Source organism: Castanea sativa, chromosome 2 (genome assembly GCF_040712315.1).
Source record: "Castanea sativa cultivar Marrone di Chiusa Pesio chromosome 2, ASM4071231v1".
NCBI lineage: Eukaryota > Viridiplantae > Streptophyta > Magnoliopsida > Fagales > Fagaceae > Castanea > Castanea sativa.
The window spans coordinates 2,186,445-2,204,292 of record NC_134014.1 but is presented as its reverse complement, the minus strand read 5'-3'; the positions used below and the strand labels follow the sequence as shown (position 1 = coordinate 2,204,292).

Genomic DNA, 17,848 nt, shown 5'->3' with positions numbered 1-17,848 from the left:
AGTGACATCTAGATAGGCTAAAAGGGATATTTTAATCACTAAAAGTAAAAGGCAAAATGAAATGCTTAGGACTAAGATTAGATTACTTTCTACTAATGGGCTAAAAGCATATATTCATTACAATGCATGAAGCAACTACGGAACCAATTCTCGGAAAAAATAAAATAAAATAATGCATTTGCTTTATCATGAACTATGAAGTGAATTTTCCTACCTGGTGGATTGGCATAGAAATTCAGACTAGACTATAATGTTCCCAAGTAATTGCAAGGGGAAAAAGTAGAAACGCGCAAAACTTCAAACCTTCTTCTTTGGGATCCCACAAAGACAATTATTGTATTCAAACAATGACCACTATTTGACTAAGAATCTTCAACCTTAGAAAGCCAAACAACATAATACCTGACACAACTATGTCCTCTGTTCTATTTTTTTACTTAGCAACAGCATAAAGGCCTAAGAAAGGATGAAAGAAGAAGACAAAGTTATCATCAGACAACAATAAGGTTTTGTTTGTTCAAAAGTAAACACACAAAGGAAAGTGCTTCAACTTTCAACACCACTCTCTAGCCAAATTAACTAATCCTACAATACATCAATAACCATCTAACCTACAAAACAAAATGTCAGTGGGAAAAACAAAAAAAACAAAAACATGCCAAAGTAAAGCAACATCAATGAACTAGTACAAAATTTACACTCAAGTGGATAGTTAGCTCAGCTGATTCAAATTCCACTTATACCAAAAACCAATTGATGTTTTGAGGTATTGATAATGGGCAATCATCATAAAGCAGTCGCCACAAGTTCAAATTCTATCATCTCTATAAAAAGTAATAACAATAATAAGACTCAACGATCATATTCATTCTTCATTGCCATTGCCATTGCCATTACACCTATCATGTGACAAAAACAACATTTCATGATTCAACAACAGAGGAAATAGAAGCATACATAAACTAGTCCCACCACCAACCCCACTAACTTCAAAACTAAAAACCCAATTCAAAAAAAGAGCAAATAATTTAAAACTTTTTTTTATTTTTTTATTATAATAATTTCTGTACAAGCACAAGCCTACCTCCTCTAAAGCCACTGCCATTTCCATCTCTCCAAATCTCATCATCTCCACCATCACTTCCATTTCCCCCACCACCTTCCACACCTTCCTCATCACCCTTTGGCACAGTCACAATAAGCTCTCCATCAGCAAAAACCGCACTAGCCAACTCGGGCCGAGTCGACTCGGGTAGCCGAAACCTCCACATATCAAGCTCCAAACTATCCAGAGACAACTCAAGCGACCCACCTTCCCTCACCACAATCTTTATCACCCCAGGATGGATTTCAATCATGTGGGCCCTCACTTCACCGATATTCTCATCCGTCTCGGCCGTGAATCGGAAACAATCCGGTTTTTCCTCAACCGAGACATCTGCATCGGACCGAAATGGAAGCTCGAGAACTCGGCTAAACACATGGGGTAAGCGCCTTAGCTTCTTTGAAGAGAGACCCAGAAGAGCTTGAGCTTCAGAAAGTGGATTTCTTGAATTGAGGTTGTATTGGATTGTGATGTTTCGCTTCTTTGGCATAGGGTGGACCTTCATGTTTGCTGAAGAATTTTGCGTTTTTTCTTCTCCCTTAAGGATTTGATACTTAAATAAGAGAGAAAAAGTAATGAAAGATTGAATTTTTATATACTAGAAGTGAAAAAAGATGGTCTTTATGAAAAAGAAGAAGAAAAAAAGAGAGCCAGTTTTGGATGGGAATCTTAAGACTTTATCATCAGCTTGTGATGTGGAAAAGGAATAATCATAAAAGGGGAATTGGAAATAATAATGGGTTTGTTGAGTTTTGATGGGAATTTAGACAAAACCTAATGGAAAGAGAGGTACAAAAGAAGGGGCCTAACAAGAATCAAGGAAAAAAAATTCCCTCTTTGTGGGTGTGAGATTTATTTCGGAGTTTTTTAACAAGGAATGGGGAATTTGAAGAACTGGGAATTGGGAAATTTTGGAAATGAAAGAAGGGCCTAACAAGAGTCAAGGAAAACAAATTCCCTCTTTGTGGGTGTGAGATTTATTTTGGAGTTTTTTTAACAAGGAATGGGGAATTTGAAGAACTGGGAATTGGAAATTTTGGAAATGAAATTCTGGAGGCAATGGAAGAAGGAAAAAATAAAAGGGGTGATGTTTGTTAATGGAAACCTCTCCTTTTTTGGGATTGTGCAGAATGGTAATGGGAATCACTGCAGAGATAAAGGAGAGGAGAAAGGAATGTATAATAGGCCTATTTTTCCAGGAAATTACAAGAGCTGCCATATTTTTTTGTTTTATTATTTATATATTTGGTTACTGTTACTATCAAATTATAGGGGTTTGTTCAATTTGTGTGGGTTTGCATGGGTGTCCAAGCAAGCAAATACTGCAACGCATCTTCAAAACCAAAGTAGGTTTGAATATTAATGCCACATCAGTGATTTCATCATGACCACATGCTTTTCTTTTATATAATAAATAGATGAACATATGATATATAAATCTTGTTACGTATACGGAGTATTAATTTTTAAACAAAGGTTGTTTTTTTCCTAATCATGTTGGCTTAAAAATTCAATGAGTCAATGACCCTCCCTTGCCATTTGAACAAAATTTTAAATGAAATATACTAATCACTCTTTTATACAAATCAAGTAATAAATGTGAAAGATTTTATGTGAAAACAAAAGTGTATGATTTGGGCATTATTCTTGAAAAGGAAACGGTTGAAAGCTTTGCTTTTGGATGATTGTTTTCATTGAATTCTTTTCTTCATTGGGTTTGGACTACAAGCCCTATAATTTGAATTATACCATTGTTAAGTGGCAAGCATACGGACAAAGGGTGGTTAAGGAAAAGTTGGGCACACTCAATTTTGTAATATGTTTACATGTCAACTTATTATTGATGTACGATAATTTCATTTGTGGTAATTTCAGGTGGAAGTAATATAATTCAATTACAAGTTAATATTAACATATTGTGAAATTAAATGTGTTCGTACGCAAGCTAATGATTAAAATGAATGCGCATGACCCATTGTTAGAGAATTCAAACCAAGCAGGTGGTGGTTAGATCAATACTTGAGAGTAGAGATCATTAGGGGAATTGGGTACGTGGATTCTCGAGATGAGTTATCTCTTGCATCTTCTATGGGTTTCTTTTCATACTAATGTGGACAAAGTTCATCCTAGTTTGAGTCCTCTTGTGGATGATTGTAGGTTGCATTTGAGGAAGATTCCTCATATGGAAGTTAAACATGTGTTCAAGGAAGGGAATAGATGCACTCATGCATAGCCTATTTTGGCGGAGAGCATAGTCCAAGGATTTTATTTTGTTTTACTTTGTTCCCCTAGTATTAACTTATTAAGACTTATGTTGATTTTGATATTTTGGTAGATGTTAGCATCGGCCTTGTACCTACTATTTCGTTAATCTATATCCTTAGTTACCTAAAAAAAAAGAGAGAGTAATAATTGTGTATTTTAGCTTCAAGAATAAGGACAACGACCTTGTGAATAATTTTCTGTCAAAAATACATCGCATGCATCAAATCTAAAACAATGGGCTACTCCACCCCTAGATAACAATATCTTGTTCTTGAGGGATTGTAAAATCTTCAACAGAGTAAAATGTAGCGTGTAGGGTGTGAATTTTCTTTATTTGGAGTTTCTTTCTTCTTTTTATTATTTTTCTCTCCCAATACCACATATTAACAAAAGCAATTGTGGAAGTAGTATTTCTTTGATTTATTTTTTGGGGTTCCCCAAAAAGTTTTTATGAGAACTCATAACCTATTGAATTAATATTATATCATTGGTAAAAGTCTTATTGTTCATCTAACACCACTTCATGAACAAAGCGGTGTTCATAAAAAAAAAATTCTAACACCACTTCATGTTTCCAAAGGATATGTTTGAGATTAAAATTCTCTTTTCCTGTTATAACTATTGATTTTTTTTTTTTAAATTGTAACTAGTGTTATAAATAATGTACAAACGGATGTGTGCGACAATTCATATATATATATATATATATATATATATATATACATATATTTTTTTTTTTCAATTGTAATTATAGTTAAATTTTAGGGTAATGGTCTATAATGTGTTAGGTATACACATGTGAATAACAGTACCTTGTAAAGGAAAATAATGAACTTGAAATATTAAAATATAATAAAACCTGCCTCATAGATATAAGTTTTTGTGTTTAATGAAGTTCAACAAATTCTCCAATTTAAAGGAAAATGCTAAAGATTATCAACTTTTACTACATAGAATTGACAAACTGATGTAACAATAAATGTGATTGACAAGCTTTAACCACCATATATCTAAAAATTTGAATTGTCTCATTAGTAACAAATTGGTTTGTAAGATTATTAAGATTATTATAGTAAAATTCATCATACTTCTAGCATTACTCAAATTTTAAAGATTAACTGACAAGTTGGATAACAGGTTTTTATTAGATAATCTTCAAAGTTGCAGACAGTTAGAAATTACACTTTGACTGACAATTAGTCACAAATTATTACACTCCGCCTATTTTAGGCTCTAATATTTAAGAATTTGAAAATTTACTTTTTTGGCCTAGTATTTTTTTATAAAATAAATTCAATATAAAATGAGGATATTTTGAGATGCATATTTTAAAAATGGAGATTGATTTTATCTTCTTTTTTCCCTCTATATAGGAAATGTCCAAGAATCTTCTCAAAAAAGAAAAAAGAAAAAAAGGAAATGTCTAAGAAATCGGCATGTTACAGATTTAACTTTCTATTTCTCTAACATGTTAGCGTGAGTCTAAGAAATTGCTTTTTCTTACAAAAGCAATATGAAGCCTAAGAAAGTTGATGCTGCCAAAAATAATTTAGCAATATGGGAAATCATAACATTAACAGTCATTTTTCCTTCTAAGTCAAAAAAGAGAAAGTACTAATTAGACTTTTAAACGACCTCTCTAAACTTTGCTTCATTAATGTTGATAGCAATTAGAACACCTGCATAAGTGTTTGTATAATAAAAAAAGTATCACATTTAGATAATCAAGTCCAACTTTCACCTATATCAAACTATGAAAAGTTGTGTAATAATACATGATTGTTACAATAACTTTATAAATTTACACTATTTATTTTACATTTACTTTTTTTATTCTTTTGGTATGTACTCTGACTATGAAAGAAGAGAGTAGATGATGCATGATTATTGCGGATGAAGAAAGAGAGACAATTTTAGAAATATATTGATATTTTAATAAGATGTGGTTTAAAATAGATAATCAAATATAAGTGTTTTAAAAAGTAAGTAGGTATAATAAAAAAAAGTAGGTTGTTATACTAAAATAAATACAAATTTATGCGCGAGCTAATGAGAATGCTGTTACTGCTCAGAAGTTCATCTAACTTCGAAGTTGAACCACCGGAAAACGAGTAGACTTTCAATTACGCGGTTGTTTTCAACCTAGAACACGTTAGAGGAAAGCTGCCTGCAAGATCCACCATGGTTAGCCAAAGTCTCCTTAAAATATAAACCGTTACTTTTCCATAAAGCGTGTGCGTTGGGTTCAAAGTCACAATTCAAAGAATTAATTTGTTGTTTAAAAAAAAAAGTTTGATTGAAGGAGAAAGACAAAAAGGGAAAAGAAAGTTTGAGAAGATCGTATCTCATTCACCACTACTCAGTAAGTGACAAAATTAAATTATTCTAATTGTTACTAATACATCTTCTAATGACAAGGCATTTGAGGGGAAGAATGAATATCTTGGTTGGAGTTTTGTGGCAAAATAATTATAGATTTAAGGGTAAAATACAATTAATATCTCTGAGATTTGGGCTAATACCAGTCGGATTCAAGACTTTTCAAAACTTACTATTTTGGTTCTGAAACCCAACTTAGACCCTAAATCATTATTCATTTTTCTTCTCTCTCGAAGTTATTAAGAATTAGGTTGGTTAATTTTGAAAAGTTTTAAACTTGACTAGTATTAGCCTAAACTTTAAGGGTGTTAACTGTATTTTACTCTAGATTTAAAACTTTAACTCTCTTGGATTGCCAATGCACATAATTTATGAATGATTATATGTGTAATAATATTCAAAACCTCATATTGTTTAGGTAGGATAATATTTGAGTTTATAGCATTCGTTTCAATAATTATTCTTACCAATATGTCAAAGTAACAAATGATTTCTTTTGGATGTAGACAGATTCAATTTAGTGTTTTTTACTTCTTGATAAGAAACTTTATAAATTGAGTTAACATTACAGTGACCAATGCTAATATTAATAAGCTTGTAGTCCAACTGGCACTTAACTCTATAACGAGGTTTTGACTTGCTCCTCTCTCCCTTCTCAAATAAGCTAAAAAAAAAAAAAATTACAGTGAGATCACCATAGGTACCAGAAAATTGTGGTGGTTTGAAATAAAAGGTTTGTGAAAATTTAAATGATTTTGCATAATTGTTTGAATAAAGTTAAGAAATTCAAGAAATTGAGGTCATGCATTATTCTAACTTATTAAAGTCTGGAGACACAGATGGAAGTTGCTACGATCCTTCCTAGAAAGGGTGAGAATTAAAAAAGGGTGCATTTTTATAATGCATGGGAACCAATCAATAAACTCTGAAACTTGGACATGGACATGGCTTTTGTTTTGTCCTTGTTTCATTTGTGGCGTCACGACTCACGAGTTGTTAGGTGTGGGAGCAGACATTGTTTTCTGCAACATTTTCGTTGCAACGATAGGTGGGGGCATTTGAAGGCCCCCACAAATTTTATGTGTTATCACTTACCAAACCATTTAGCATACTGTGTTCTCTGGCCCAAAAATGGGACATATTTCTTTTTCAAGGACACATGTAACTTGTTGAATAGTCCCTATAAATTTATAATGCAATGGTTATTTCACAAAAATAGCTACTGCTTTTATTGTGTTATCAAAAAAAAAAAAAAAACTACTACTTTTATTGAGAATGATTATTCTTTTAGAATAGCTTTTTGAATAAGTTAATTAAAAAGAATGATCAGAAAAACTTTCATAATGTTTTCAAAATTGATTAAATAGAAAGATTGTAAAAAAAAAAAAAACAGCTTAAAAAGTTTTGTTCAGCAAACAAATTGTGTAAAGCTCTTTTTATCAAAACAAAAAGTTAGGACACATGTAACATGTTGAATAGTCCCTATAAATTTATAATACAATGGTTATTTCACAAAAATAGCTACTGCTTTATTGTGTTATCAAAAAAAAAAAAAAAACTACTACTTTTATTGAGAATGATTATTCTTTTAGAATAGCTTTTTGAATAAGTTAATTAAAAAGCATAATCAGAAAAACTTTCATAATGTTTTCAAAAAAGATTAAATAGAAAGATTGTAAAAGAAAAAAAAAATTAAAAAAACTTATAAAGTTTTTATCAACAAACAAATTGTATAAAGCTATTTTTATCAAAACAAAAAGTAATGATAAATAACTAAATTCTTTTAAAATAAATAGTGAAACTTCAATTTAAAGTATACAATAAAACTTCTTTTGAATTTCTTAAAAACTTTTAATTTGGTACTAGAGTTATAATTGTTTAAATTTAATATAAAATTCGATAATAAAGTTTCACTCAGAGTAAATAATTATAATGTATTACATGGCATAAACACAAGTGCATGTAGACCCAACTTTTGGGTTGTTACTTTCCCAGAAAAGAAAGAGAGAAAAATTAGGTTGTTATAATTAATGTTTTTTTTTTTAGTGAAATAATTGAAATTTCACTGTATAGCAGGCTCGAGTTTTTTCTTTTGCTTGTGTGTTTGGATATTACTTATTTGTTGAAAACTGAAAACTTATTGCTAAAAGCACTATAACAAAATAATTTTTAAATATATGAATAGTGCTGTGGAACCCAAAGAGAGAGAGAGAGAACTGTGTTTTGCTGACTTTTGTGGGTCTACGAACAATACCCATGGACCCACAAATAAAACGCAACGGCACGGATTTGCTGAAAAGCGCCAATTCAAACGCAGACTTAGTAACCGTTTGGAAAGCGTTTCCCTCAGCATATCTGCGTTTGGTGTTTAAAAGGTAGGTCCCATAGCAACTGCGCACTTGTCAGCCAACTCTACTTTAAACGCAGATTATATATCTTATTGGGTCTCACACGGCACTATTCATATTTAAAAATTATTTTGTTATAGTGTTTTCAGCAATAAATTTTCAATTTTTAACAAATACTCGTTATCTAAATAGACCCTCAATCTCAACAACCGTAGCAAACACAGACCATCCCAGAAAGAACTCCCCATACAAAACAAGGAGCAACAGAAGTACAGAACCAGTACTGCTACGAGCTAGAGCCCACTTACTATATGCATGGGCTAAAGAATACAACTTACAAGCTCTTTTAACCCAGTTGAATAAAATACAAATTCATTCGTTAGTCAATCAAAGGTTCAATGTCATGGATTATCATGCGAATTTCCCATTGAGCTTTGCAAGAATCCCTTCTGAATAGATTTTTCTACCACAACCACACACACATGGTAAGTTTACTTCAAGCAAATTTTATTTTTGATAATTGAGGGTAGGAGGATTTGAACTCTAAAAATGTCTGTTAAAACTTTCAAAATGCTTCGGTTTAGCTATAAGCTCATTCTTCAATTTAGCTATGTAGCTCTCTCAGAGTTTACTTAGAGCAAAATTACAGGGCTAAGAGTTAACAAAAGTTTCTTGAGTGGAATTATAGCCATAAAAAAGGTGTTCACAGACTTTCAACGTATCAGATCAATGGAACCACTGGCTTGCCAACTTTAGAAAAAGAGGTGTTTCAGGCTTGCCACCACTTAGGTCAAAAGTTTTCGGATAACCTCATAATGAATGCAGTACTGCACCCTCTCGTACAGCAAGAAGTGCCATCTCCACCACCATGTCCTCAGCACTCACTAACACCACAGTCACCAGCATTGCTTACAATGCCTTACCACACCTCCACTGCCTTCCCCAGTAAAGTCACAAAATACAATTAAGGAACTAACCAAATGTGTTTTTATGCACAGGAGCATTTACAGTAATATAAACAAATAGTGTCGAGACAGGTTAATTGTGTGCATACTATTTGATTTATTCAACAATTGTACTACAATTGCACAAAGAAATGGTCATAACATACCCTAAGTTTGATAAAGTCCTTCAGAACATCTGTCATTGCTAAAATTCAAACTAGAAAATAGACCTCTTTTCAAATTCCAATTCATAGTTCCTTTTATTTTTTGCTAGGTACAATTCATAGTTCTTTTATACAGTTCTTCTCTGATTCTCCTGCTGATTATTGACATCATGACATGCAAGGTGTATTACACATGTTGAGAATTTAATGGGACATCCTGATGATGCATGCGACGCCTACGGTGAGATCTTTTATGGCCACGAGTATGTCCCCTAGGTGGCGTTGGCTTGCTTGAGGTATTAGGGAGATGAATCTCATCCCTAGTAGCCAGATTACCAAAAACGCAATCAAAAGGGTCTGCCATCACATCAATGCCAGGGTTCCTCTATAACAATAAAATAGGTCAGGCAAAAAGGAAAGTCATATTAAATGCCATGAAAGAAATGGAGGGACTCCTCCCAAATTCCAAGGATAAAAACAAGTGATTCCATTTCTATTAAAAATCAAAATGCCTTCTCACTTAATAAGATTGTCAAGCTCTTCTTAAGCATCAAGCTAATAGCCTTAAGTGACAAACATCTACAGCTAAGCCAAACATATGATTATAGTCAAACCCAAAAAGACAATTCAATTTTCATTCCCAAGAAATTTGAAAGCAGGCACCAGAAGGTTAGTTGCACCATAACTAATACCAATTTTTTCGCAATTCAATCATTAGTTTTAAGAAAAATTCCATTGGAAGTGTAATAATTCTATGAAGATTTAAAAAAAAAAAAAAAAAAACTTAGTGAGTATACTTACAAGAACTTGTTTGGACTCAAAATTAGTCCTTTTGCTGTCAGTGTCATTGTGGGAGTCACTATGCTCTTGGTCGTGGAAATCACTGTGTGAATCTTTGTGTGAGTCACCATAGGACTCGTGGGAATTACGTTCTGAGTTGCTGGGAGAGTCACTCTCACTCGTCCTTTGACCATGAACAACATTATCACTAAAGAAATTTCTATAACGCCACCTTATTTTTGGCCGATCAGCCGTTGTATCATCAAAAACTTCTTCAGAATAGAAATGCTTAGAGATAAGCTGCATTCTCCAAGGATCATCCCGATACTTTGTCACTATTCTGTCAATTGAAATATATGTCATAACTATAATATTCAATGCAAGTTTAGCCGCACAGATATCTGCATGCACACATGATGTAGACAGGTTTTCTTGCATTGCTAGAATACATTAAAGGATAATTGAATTTATATCAATTCAATTTTAGGCAAATTTGGCACTCTTTCCACTTTAGGTGTATACAAACCTTAAGGAAAAGGGTGATGCTGTGATGTGATATAAACCACTTTGAACTTATATGTAATTCCTGTCTAGTCTATGGGCCATAAACAGATGATAGACGACTTTAAGGAAGAGAAACAAAAAAGGGGAGCGGGGGCTAGGATGCAAGAGAGAAGAAGAAATAATAGTAAAATATCTTTTTATTTATTTTTTTAAAATCTATCTTACATAAGAAACATTAAGTTTAAAATCTAAAGATATTGATACTGGTAAAAAGTATTATATAAACTTTTTTTTTTTGGATAAGTCATATATACTAATTTATACAATTGAAATTTCTAACTGTTTGAAAGAAAGTTTAGAGAATCAGGATGTTTGAATGAAGTGAACAGTTCAAAACATTATTAAATACTTTGACAATAACTAATCACCTTAAATGCCAGCCCACCACTTAGTTACAGGCTAGATCACTCCCCTGAGTTAACTGGACTATTTTAAATATTTATTATTTACTTTTACAAGTAAGATCAAAACATAGAATCAACACTATCTCACACACCTATTTACTAGCTGAGCTAGTTGAAAACATTGGCTGTCCAACTTTCATACAAACTCAGCAGTCAGCTCAGCCCCATGATACTCCATTAATGGTTTAGTTCTAACTAAAGAATAGATTGAACTGGATATTGATAATAATTGAAGATAAATTTCTAAAACTAAAAAATCTAAGCTACATTGGCTAAGGCTCATTAACTAGTTAGGACAGCAACCATAGTCTGTTGACACGTCTTAACAGATACCAGTAATCAGTTTAACCAGCATATTGCACAAATGGGAAAGGTTCACAACCAAAAAGCAAATGGGATGAGGAGACCTACATATTTGCCAACTCCTTCTGCATCCGACTTCCATCAATTGCAAGAACATGATCAACACATGAATCAAGGGACCTACCAAACCTCCACAACCCAAAGCAAACAGCAGCTCCTGCAAAAAGAAAGGTCTGATAAAATAGAGAAGTGGGGGAAAGACTTGTAGATGCATAACATCAGCAAAACTGATGTTGAGAGAGAGAGAGAGAGAGAGAATTGGTTTATCTTACCTCCTGCAAGATTGATTCGAGAAAACCTACCCAGTCTCCGCGTTGCTGTCAGGAAAAGACAGAAATTATAAAGCGAACTATATATATAAAGCAAGAGCAACAACATCAATATGCCAAAAATAAAAAAAGGCCAAACCATATTTAGACAGCTATGAACCTATCATTTAATCATATAAGTTAAAAAGCAAAATATTACTCATGCTGACCATTTATTGAGGAATTCTACCATATGGAGGAACATTCCCTTTGCTCAACTTAACAAGTCCCATAACAAAGAGAACAAAATCAACAAATCACTGGTTTCTAAAACCTTCAGAAAATGCTTTAGCTTCACATTCTTCTACAAATTTGACTCTGTGTTCAGAACTGATATCAAGCTGACCCAACTGAATAAATTCTTTATTCTCCTAATGAGGGAGGCTACATGAATTCATTAGACTTTGTCCCATATAGTTTATGTATGGAATTACTGAGGGGATGGTTTAAGTTAATAATCTACAACAAAACAGATTACAAGGTGTTTATGCTAAAATACAGGGTGAAATTTTTTTTTTTTTTCCTCCAAAGATCCTTCAAGTTAATAAGACTTACATAAAGACCATGACTCCATGAGGCTGCAAGAATGCAAAGCTATCAAATATCATGTATCTGCCAAGAGCCATATGACTCAGTGGCACTGTCCTATTTTTTATATGAGTAGAACGTGGGTTCGAATCCCCCTTCCCCCACTTGTTGCAAGTGGAAAAAAAAAATTCACATACCTTTTGGCAAAACCATTTTTAGGAAGTTAACTGATGTGACCTGCCTGTTTGGTTGCTAGAAATATAAACCAACATCATAACTAACTGCAACAGACCAAGACAATTACGTGTTCCCAAAACTCCAAATCATACAGAAAATTGATTGATAGACATAAAAACTAATGCTTGTAAATCCATGTGCAAAATTGATAAATTCTTTTATAACACTTAAGTAAAAATGTCTGGTATCAAAATTGTGTTCTCCATGATCTGCAGTGTATCAAAATCAAATTTATTGTTAATTGAAACATGAAGAACGTAACAACATTAATATCATGCTTAAAAAATCTAGCTTTGAGGTTGACATGAACTTTCATATCATACCAACGACGACAGTTCCAAGAAACGGCTTTCCACATGGATGTTGTATTACAAAACACAACAAACACAATCCACAACTCAACATGATACGTCTTCATATGGAAAAACTAATGATTCAATTGCTCAATTTGAGTGAAAAGCCATGGACATACGCTGCAGTCAACATGTCTCTAAAAATTATATAATTATGATTATACACCTATACAAATTAGCCAGAGACGGCCAAATGTATTCAATGAATATGATTATACACCAATGATGAACCAAAAAAGAAAGTGTAGACAAGTACACTTTATGCATATATACACAATACCTATGTCTTATATCTTGTCAATAAATGTAAAATACAACTCAAGCAAGTGTTATCTCAAAAGGGTCACACACAAATCACAAGCAGAACCACATACTTACCACCCCACGCAACAGTGGCACCCATAAGAGCGCCAATAGTAAAATCCCTTACAGCAGTTGACTTGCATGATAGAAGAACATTTGCTTCTTGAAGCGTCATTTTGTCCTGAAACACACACACACACACGTTAACTGACAATGTGGTTCATTAAAATTTACAAACTCTTTTAAGGATTTTTTTTAACCAATAGTATTTTACAAATTCTAATATTTCTCTTAAGATATCATTATGAAAACACATTTCTAAGGCAATTTTTTTTTTCCATTCAGTATTTTATAAGTGCTTGATATGCAAAAAATGAAATTCTTACCGATAAAAGTCACAGATTTATATTTAAAAAAAAAAAAAAAACCTCTAACCAAACGAGAGCTAGGAAAATAGAATCAGATACAGAAAAAAGTCAACTTGGAAAAAAAAGTAGATAAAAAATTGAAGGGTTTGGAGAGGTGGGTGTGAAAGTAGTACCTGTTTGGACCTGAGAACTTGTTCCAGTTCGAATAGGGCTTCACCCATTGATCTTTACTCTTCAGCTTTCACCTATTGGCTCAGCTCCTCAAATGTGCAGAGGGACTCACCGATGAAATGGATCAAAAAATAAAAGAAAAAGAAAAAAAGAAAGAATATTTATTATTATTTATGGGTCTTTTTTGGCCACCAGCAGCTGCAAAATCCTAGCTTTGTGTTGGTGGGTGGTGGTAGTGGTAAATGGTATGCAAGTGCAGTATGAGAGTGACACTGACTGGACCTAATTTGTGAAAGCGATGATGAATGGGGGGCCTGGCCCATGTTTAGTTTGTGGATCAAATGGGTCCCAAGTTGTGGATCAAGTCCAAATAAAGCAGCAAAACAATTTGTGGAGAATGGGCCCATCACTGATTTTTGTTATGAATTGAGGAACTCGTTAGCTTCTTAGCAAAATGAAAACAAATGAAGAGTAACTTGAAACTTGTGATAGGATTGCTTTGTTAGAGTGATCTCGTTTGGGTCAGCCGGCCCATCTCCCTCCAAAATAGTTCTAGACATTTATTTTTTTTATAGGTAGTAGTAGGGGAGGGGAGGGGAGGGGAGGGCGGAGTTAAAGGAACATGCTACTCGAACACGGATTGCTGCACATAGTGTCTACAGTCCGGATTAAGTTCACTGCTTCCAGTGTATTGGTTGGATGATGACACATATCCAAAAATAGACACGTGTTATAATTTCAAAGAGTTCAATGCCACTGGATACTGGATTCAAACCTCTTTTTATGTATGTACCTTGTGAAATCATGACTTTAAAGTCATGATTTTTCAAGTTTAAAATCATAACTTCAATCACAATTTCAGTTATTGTATACTTGGTACACACTATGTGCAATAGAAAAATAAGGTCACAACAAATACTATTATCACTCTAAATCAGAAGTTCTAAATATTTTAACCAAGGGCAAAAACATTTCATCAAAAATTAGGATAAGAATTTCATGGTTGTCTTTTTTCCCACCCACAACAGCGACTAGAGTATGGTATGTAAGTCAGCGACACACACAATCACAAAGAACCTAACTGTTAACAAACGCATGACTCCTATGTTTCCCTCCAAATTTTCTGCTCCAAGTTCAAGTTCAAGTTCAAACCAGATGTCTGAGTCAACTGCGAAAACAACCTGAGCACTGAAACTTCTCCAACTATATTTCCCTCCATTTTTCAACCTATACAAACACCATCATGTCAAGCCTCAGCCTAACCCCCTTAGCCTTCTCTCCCCACCCCACCAAACCCAATACTACCACCACCACCGCCGCCGCCACTACCACCCTCATCCAACTCAGACAAGTCCACGCCCAAATCCTCCGCCGCTCCAATCTCAACCCCCCTTCTAACTCCCTCCTCCTCCAGCTTCTCCTCTCTTCTTTCACACTATCCCCTCACCACCTCGACTATGCCCTCCATGTGTTCGAACAAATTCCCACCCCTCACACCCATCTTTCCAACACGCTCCTGCGCGAGTTGTCACGCAAGGCTGAGCCCAAAAAGGCCCTCTTGGTGTACGAGAGGATGAGGAGGAAAGAGGGACTTGGTGTGGACAGGTTCACCTTCCCACCATTGCTGAAGGCAGTGTCAAAGGCTTCGGCTTTGGCTGAGGGGATGGAGATTCATGGGCTTGCGGCAAAGTTGGGTTTTGATTCGGACCCTTTTGTGGAGACGGGTTTGGTTGGGATGTATGCTGCGTGTGGGCGGATTTTGGAGGCAAGGTTGGTGTTTGATAAAATGTCTCACCGGGATGTTGTTACGTGGAGTATTATGATTGATGGGTATGGATTTTATGGTATTTTTTTATTGATTGGAGTGGTAGCATTTGTAATTTTTCCTTCACTCCTATTTGAATTGCTTTGAGATAAATTGGAGCCTGTTTGGGATTCATTTGTACCCATGAAGGGAAGGGAAATGTTGAGAGTAGTGCACTTGCTATATGCACCAATACCATTGCACATTTCAAGGAACAAAATTTTTGAGGGAGAAGAACAAAAGAATTTTGAAAGATGTAAAATTTGGAGATGGAAAACAGACTACATAATCATGTCATGGTTGACATTCTTTTTGCAGCTTTATAGAGTTTACTACTGCTTAAAAGTTAAAACACCACCACATACACACTCACCACTTCATCACATTCTCCACCAGTCATGTTTTGGTTTTAAGTTACCCTGTATTGTAACAAGTTGATTAATGACAAGAATAAGCTTTAGCTCAAAGGGTACCTCCTCCTTTTGTAAGAACAAGTTTAAGGTCATGGATTCAAATTGATCACGTGCATTTGTCAACAACAACTACCCTTAGTCCTAAAATTTTGGGGTCAGTTATGGAGACTAAACATACTAGTTAGCATTGGCCACAAGTATTTAAATCAGCTCATATCTTTTGGAGATACTCCATTTAAGATAGTGATCAACTGTGAAATTCTACTTTTAGAATTTCTTCTTCTCTATAATGGAAATGCTGACCTTTATAACATGTGCAAACAGGTACTGCCAGAGTGGCCTTTTTGATTATGTATTGCAGCTCTTTGAAGAGATGAAGGCATCTAATGTGAAACCAGATGAGATTGTTCTTTCTAAAATTGTTTCTGCATGTGGCCATGCCAAAAATTTAAGCTATGGGAAAGCAATCCATGAGTTCATTACCGAAAATAATATTGTGGTAGACCCTCATTTACAGAGTGCTCTTGTCACCATGTATGCAAGTTGTGGATCTATAGATTTTGCTCAGGAATTGTTCAATAAGATGTCAACAAAAAACTTAATTGTTTCCACTGCCATGGTTTGTGCATATTCAAAGCTTGGACAGGTTGAAAATGCTCGCATGATTTTTGATCAGTTGGTTGAGAAAGACTTGGTCTGTTGGAGTGCCATGATATCTGGTTATGCTGAGAGTGATCGTCCTCAAGAAGCTCTTAAATTATTCAATGAAATGCAAGTGTTAGGAATGAAACCTGATCAAGTTACCATGTTGAGTGTCATCTCAGCTTGTGCTCATCTTGGTGCATTGAACCAAGCCAAATGGATCCATTTATTTGTTGACAAGAATGGATTTGGAAGAGCTTTGCCCATTAGCAATGCTCTTATTGATATGTATGCCAAATGTGGCAGCTTGGAAAGAGCAAGACAGGTATTTGAGAAGATGCGAAGAAAAGATGTGATATCTTGGACCAGTATGATCAGTGCCTTTGCCATGCATGGGAATGCAAATGATGCATTAAACTTCTTCTATCAAATGCAAGATGAAAAGATTAAGCCTAATGGGGTTACATTTGTTGGTGTGCTCTATGCTTGTAGTCATTCAGGCTTAGTTGAGGAGGGCCGTAGAATTTTTTCATCCATGATTAATGAGCATAATATCACTCCAAAACATGAGCATTATGGTTGCATGGTTGACCTCTTAAGCCGTGCCAATCTCTTGAGAGAAGCTCTGGATCTAGTAGAAACAATGCCTTTGGCACCTAATGTTGTCATATGGGGATCCTTGATGGCTGCTTGTCAGGTTCATGGTGAGACTGAATTAGGAGAATTTGCTGCAAAACAGCTTCTTGAGCTGGAGCCAGATCATGATGGTGCCCTTGTCGTCTTATCAAATATTTATGCCAAAGAAAGAAGATGGAACGATGTTGGTGAGGTGAGGAACCTCATGAAATATAGAGGTATTTCCAAGGAGAGAGGACATAGTAGGATAGAATTAAATAATGAGGTACATGAGTTTTTGATGGCAGATAGATATCATAAACAAGCAGAACAAATCTATGAAAAATTAGATGAGGTGGTTAGCGAGTTGAAGCAGGTTGGTTATGCTCCAAAGACCTGCAGCGTTATGGTTGATCTAGAAGAGGAAGAAAAGCAAGAAATGGTTCTCTGCCATAGTGAGAAGTTGGCACTTTGTTATGGACTGATTAGTAATGCAAAAGGGTCTTGCATTCGCATAGTGAAAAATCTTAGGATTTGTGAGGATTGTCATACTTTTATGAAGTTGGTATCAAAAGTGTATGGGAGAGAGATTGTTGTTAGAGATAGGACTAGGTTTCACCATTGCAAGAATGGTGACTGTTCTTGTAAAGACTATTGGTAATCATAATGCTATTTTATAAGATTATAACACATTCTTATATCCTCATGTAATTAATCTATCAAGAATGAGACCGTGTATATATATATATATATATATATATATATATTTATTTATTGAGAAAGTGAAGCC

General features: G+C 34.4%; 3 protein-coding genes across 3 annotated transcripts; 1 reads left to right on the top strand and 2 right to left on the bottom strand.

The window, feature by feature from the left end:
* Positions 1 to 837: 837 nt before the first annotated feature.
* On the bottom strand, positions 838 to 2,272 carry LOC142624197 (uncharacterized). The gene has a single exon (XM_075797735.1). It carries the CDS (start codon positions 1,608 to 1,610, stop codon positions 1,053 to 1,055), a length of 558 nt encoding a protein of 185 aa, XP_075653850.1. The 5' UTR covers positions 1,611 to 2,272; the 3' UTR covers positions 838 to 1,052.
* A 6,840-nt stretch (positions 2,273 to 9,112) lies between these two features.
* On the bottom strand, positions 9,113 to 13,846 carry LOC142623364 (uncharacterized). Its single transcript, XM_075796762.1, has 6 exons — positions 13,587 to 13,846; positions 13,121 to 13,226; positions 11,589 to 11,633; positions 11,365 to 11,473; positions 10,007 to 10,325; positions 9,113 to 9,590 (listed from the first exon to the last, which is right to left on the bottom strand). The coding sequence occupies exons 1-6, from the start codon at positions 13,632 to 13,634 to the stop codon at positions 9,393 to 9,395; spliced, it is 825 nt and encodes a 274-aa protein (XP_075652877.1). The 5' UTR covers positions 13,635 to 13,846; the 3' UTR covers positions 9,113 to 9,392.
* Positions 13,847 to 14,549: 703 nt separating this feature from the next.
* LOC142623972 (pentatricopeptide repeat-containing protein At4g14820) lies at positions 14,550 to 17,758 on the top strand. The gene is made up of 2 exons (XM_075797462.1): positions 14,550 to 15,414; positions 16,126 to 17,758. The coding sequence occupies exons 1-2, from the start codon at positions 14,828 to 14,830 to the stop codon at positions 17,717 to 17,719; spliced, it is 2,181 nt and encodes a 726-aa protein (XP_075653577.1). The 5' UTR covers positions 14,550 to 14,827; the 3' UTR covers positions 17,720 to 17,758.
* Positions 17,759 to 17,848: the final 90 nt, after the last annotated feature.